This window comes from Solanum dulcamara, chromosome 8 (assembly GCF_947179165.1).
Source record: "Solanum dulcamara chromosome 8, daSolDulc1.2, whole genome shotgun sequence".
In the NCBI taxonomy this organism is placed as follows: domain Eukaryota; kingdom Viridiplantae; phylum Streptophyta; class Magnoliopsida; order Solanales; family Solanaceae; genus Solanum; species Solanum dulcamara.
In genome coordinates, this window is record NC_077244.1 from 70,265,739 (window position 1) to 70,269,585 (window position 3,847).

The 3,847-nt window shown below is 34.4% G+C and overlaps 1 protein-coding gene across 1 annotated transcript; it reads right to left on the reverse strand.

Annotated features, from left to right (window-relative positions):
- Positions 1-206: 206 nt before the first annotated feature.
- LOC129901049 (serine carboxypeptidase-like 45) lies at positions 207-3,623 on the reverse strand. The gene is made up of 10 exons (XM_055976163.1): positions 3,294-3,623; positions 3,086-3,187; positions 2,895-2,990; positions 2,304-2,396; positions 2,126-2,205; positions 1,641-1,922; positions 1,403-1,527; positions 1,120-1,212; positions 854-971; positions 207-745 (listed from the first exon to the last, which is right to left on the reverse strand). The coding sequence occupies exons 1-10, from the start codon at positions 3,523-3,525 to the stop codon at positions 596-598; spliced, it is 1,371 nt and encodes a 456-aa protein (XP_055832138.1). The 5' UTR covers positions 3,526-3,623; the 3' UTR covers positions 207-595.
- Positions 3,624-3,847: the final 224 nt, after the last annotated feature.

The following is a 3,847-nucleotide window of genomic DNA, read 5'->3' on the forward strand; positions in this document are numbered from 1 at the left end:
AGTTGAATGGTTCAGACCCATAATTATTGTACTTCATTTGGTTAGTTTGCAAAACGTATCAACTTAGAAAGTTGAAATTTCATAAAGTTTGAGGTTTTTGTTTCATTTGGTATTGTTTTTCAGTTAGTCTTAATTCAATAAATTTAACATATAAGAAGTCAATTTTATTAACTGTACAAACATGATATCTACTAACCCAACACATGTAAGTATGAATTATGAAAGATCAAATTTATGATCATGGTGGACCCTTTTGCTTTCAACAAAGCTTACAGATGCTTTTCCTGCATTCATTTGCATGACAGCCAAAATTTAAAGAAAGAAAAAGAAAACAAAAACTAAATTCACAATAAGGAGGCCCTAATATCATACTACTTTTTTCCTAGCACAACTTTTTAGACTCTTCTAGTCTTCTTCTAATATTTTTTTTTCCTTCAAATAATCGTTGTTCTGATCAGCTTGCGCCACACCTTAACAACATCTTGTGATCTTTCCAAGTAAAAGAGAAAAAACAAAGATCCTTTTACATTTAACTGTGAAGTGTATGCACAAGAAAGACCTATTTACTATGGCTGTCCATCATCAATTTGGGATCTCAGAATACTTCAGGAAGTGCCTTGCCTTGAAGAAATGACTTGAACAGAACAAGTGATCTCTCTGGCTGAGAGAAAGGAGCTTCATGAGCAGCACCTCTAATGGTTGCAAATGAAAGGATATTATCATACACTTGAGTCCATCCACCAACCTAAAACAGGATGTAAAAAAAGAAAGAAGAGAAAATGAGTTTTATGACGAAAGTAATATTAAAATTTTATTGTGATTTTACAGAATGGACCAAATTCAATTTTTTTACCTGTTTTCCTGCAAACCAAACCCTATAGGGTACAGTTGTGTTCAATCCCATCTGTTTTGCTAGATGATGTACAACAGAGCGGCTTCCAGTCAATGGAACAACAGAATCTTGATCCCCGCTGTTGTCAAGACATTACGATTTACAGGTTACTCTACGATCTTGAATCAGAAAGAGAGATTTCAAGAAACGACAGATCTATTTACCAGATGGAACTCTTCCAACATTTACTGAGATCATAAATATCGGGTTGCACTGCACATACGTACCTGTAGATTAAGACTGGAATTCTCTCCTTGACAAGCATTCCTACTATAGAGATGGTTGGTATCTCTATGTCAAGCAATTGATAATTCAGAATGCTGTGGCAACAGAAGGAAAAAATAATTAGTAAATCCTCACAAAATTGGTGGACCTTTAAAGCAACAAAAACAGCTTATAACTGTAGCATAACTTTGTATTGAGTTGAATTGTAGCAAGCGATGTGGAGAAATAAATTCATTTAAGTTTAGCTAGTTTTCTTAATTAAGATAAGATTGTGGATTGACTCACGTGCTGCAAACATCCCAGCTGCGAACGCCAACAAGCCTGGCATGAAGAGCCCTTCTCACATCTTGTCGGTTTAAGTAATTGACAGTTTCATCGTCGATGCAGACATCTATCTTCTCACCATTTTCCTAGTAATTAGTATCAGTAAGACAGAGTCAGTGTAGTTCGATAATAGAGAAGCCTAACAAAATAAAGGGAGAAAGTATTGGGACATCAACATAGTTTTTAAGTAATGACTTACTTGTGGACTAATAATTTTGGACTGAGAGAGCACCGATGACATACAGACATCCAGGGTAACATCATATTTGTCCACAAATTTACTGGTTTCTCTACTTACAAGGCTCATGACTCTTGAACACATTGGCGATACACTGTCCCTATAGTACTCGCTCACATAGCGAGAATAATTGCAAAAAGAAGTGAACATTCTGTATGTGGAGTCTGATATTAGGCCATGCGACCAGAAGTACTCAGCCCTCGAATTGAAGTCCGTAGCAAATTCCAAAACCGGATTACCCAGCTGCCGTGACAAGAAATAAAAAGAATAGGTTCAAACAAAAGAACTAATTTTTCAATATCATGTATACAAACACAAGAAATTTGATCAAATATAGCTCCTTGTTAACTTTATTCCTACAAGTTTGGATTGCCTTGTTAACTTTATTCCTACAAGTTTGGATTGCAAATGTGAGTTAAAAATTCATTTCATTATGTCATACTCACTGCGACTCCTTTCAAATTGAACAATTTCTTCTTGTTGTTAAGCTCAATCATGAGTTTCGCAAGTTGAGGTACATAATGACCTGTAATCAACATACCAAAATATGAATACTAACCAAGAAAAGAGATCTAAAATTTTAAAAAGTTAGAATGTTAATCAATGTGCTTAAGAAAAAGATACCTGCATAACTTTCTCCAGTTAAAAACAAATTATTGTTTCTATACTGTGGGAATTTGTTGAACCAGCGTTGCAAGAACACAACATTGTCCCTGGCTAAAAAACATAAAGAAAAAAAACAAAAGTGGAACAGCTTTAGGATGTACAATATATAGAATAGTAAAAAATATAAAGCAATTAACAGTTAAACTTCACAAAGACAAATCAGTAGGATTCCTGAATCTCATCAAACATGTTGCTTTTCCTTTACACCATAAAAGAATAGTTAGTTTACTACTCTAAATCAGTATTTAAATGGTGATGGGCATCACATGGTCATTATATAGAAAAGAATATTAAAACAGATCAAGAAAAGATCAAACTTTTGGAGCTGAACTTTATGTCTGAAAAAGAAAACATAAACGTGAAATCCATGTTTTATGCAAGTAAACAGATGAAACAATGGTTTATCACTAGCTAAAACTTAGTCCCTCCTTTTCAATTTATATGTCTCAGTTACTATTCAGACAGTTGAATGATATTTTTTTTAAAACTATTTTGACTTATAGTACTATTTATGTAGTTTCTAAATAGATAAGTTCAAACGGAGAGTACCCGTTAACTCATCATTAACTGTCTCATAGGAAGATGTATTAGTTGAATAAGAGAAGCCAACCCCAACTGGAGACTCCAAGTATAACATATTTGCCTCTGCATATTCAAGAAAGAATCAATTTTTATTTTTTGCTGCTGACTAAAGATACCCAAATAATGTACTGAGTAAAAAAGAGTGAAAAAAATTCCACCTTTATTCCAGCTGTGTTCATTCCTAACAAGAACTTGTCCTCTTGGTCTGAATGGACCATTCTCAGAGAATGCACCTACTCCCACAGAAGAACAACCAGGTCCTACAGAAAACATTAAAGATTAAAACTTTTTCAAGAAACCAAATGGCAGAATTTGTATAAATAACCCTTCATTTCAAGAAAAAGAAAGTAACTTTTGTGTATGTACCTCCATTCAGCCACAAAACAAGAGGCTTAGAAGATGGATCTGTTTCTGCTTCCACAAAGTAGTAAAAGAGAGCTCTTTGTTTCTTGTCATCAACAGTGACATAGCCTGAAAACTGTTGAAATCCCACTTGGGGTTGTCCAGGCAAAAGAATGATTTTGTCTGGATGAGGAGGAAATGCATACCCAATTCCTATAGAAGCATAAAGAAGAAAGAAAAAGAGAGACATAGCCATTGCTTTTGAAGTTCTTGTAGGAGAAAAAAAGGAGTTTTGAGTGACAATACTTGAGAGTGCTGAGCTAATATACTCGAGGGCACAAACAGAAAGTCATGGACATATGAGTGGGTGGCATTAAATAAATAGCATGCCTAGTCCAATCTACCACAGTATAAATTGTATATTCAAACTGTCATATTTTCTTGTCTATAGGCGTGTAATTTTTTTTTGTTTTCATATACGCATGATAACGCGGTCCGACTAAATTTGAATTGATACGAAGACCTCTCATATTTGAGGTAAAATAATCAAATTAGGTCGTGAACCTAGTTGACATCCC

What these genes read in the sequence shown, in the direction of transcription:
- LOC129901049 (XM_055976163.1), bottom strand. Translation starts at nt 3,525, where the DNA reads ATGGCTATGTCTCTCTTTTTCTTTCTTCTTTATGCTTCTATAGGAATT. An exon ending in TGTTTTGTGGCTGAATGGAG is followed by an intron (nt 3,188 to 3,293) that starts GTACATACACAA and finishes TGTTTTCTGTAG; the next exon opens with GACCTGGTTGTTCTTCTGTG. An exon ending in CCAAAATTATTAGTCCACAA is followed by an intron (nt 1,528 to 1,640) that starts GTAAGTCATTAC and finishes ACTAATTACTAG; the next exon opens with GAAAATGGTGAGAAGATAGA.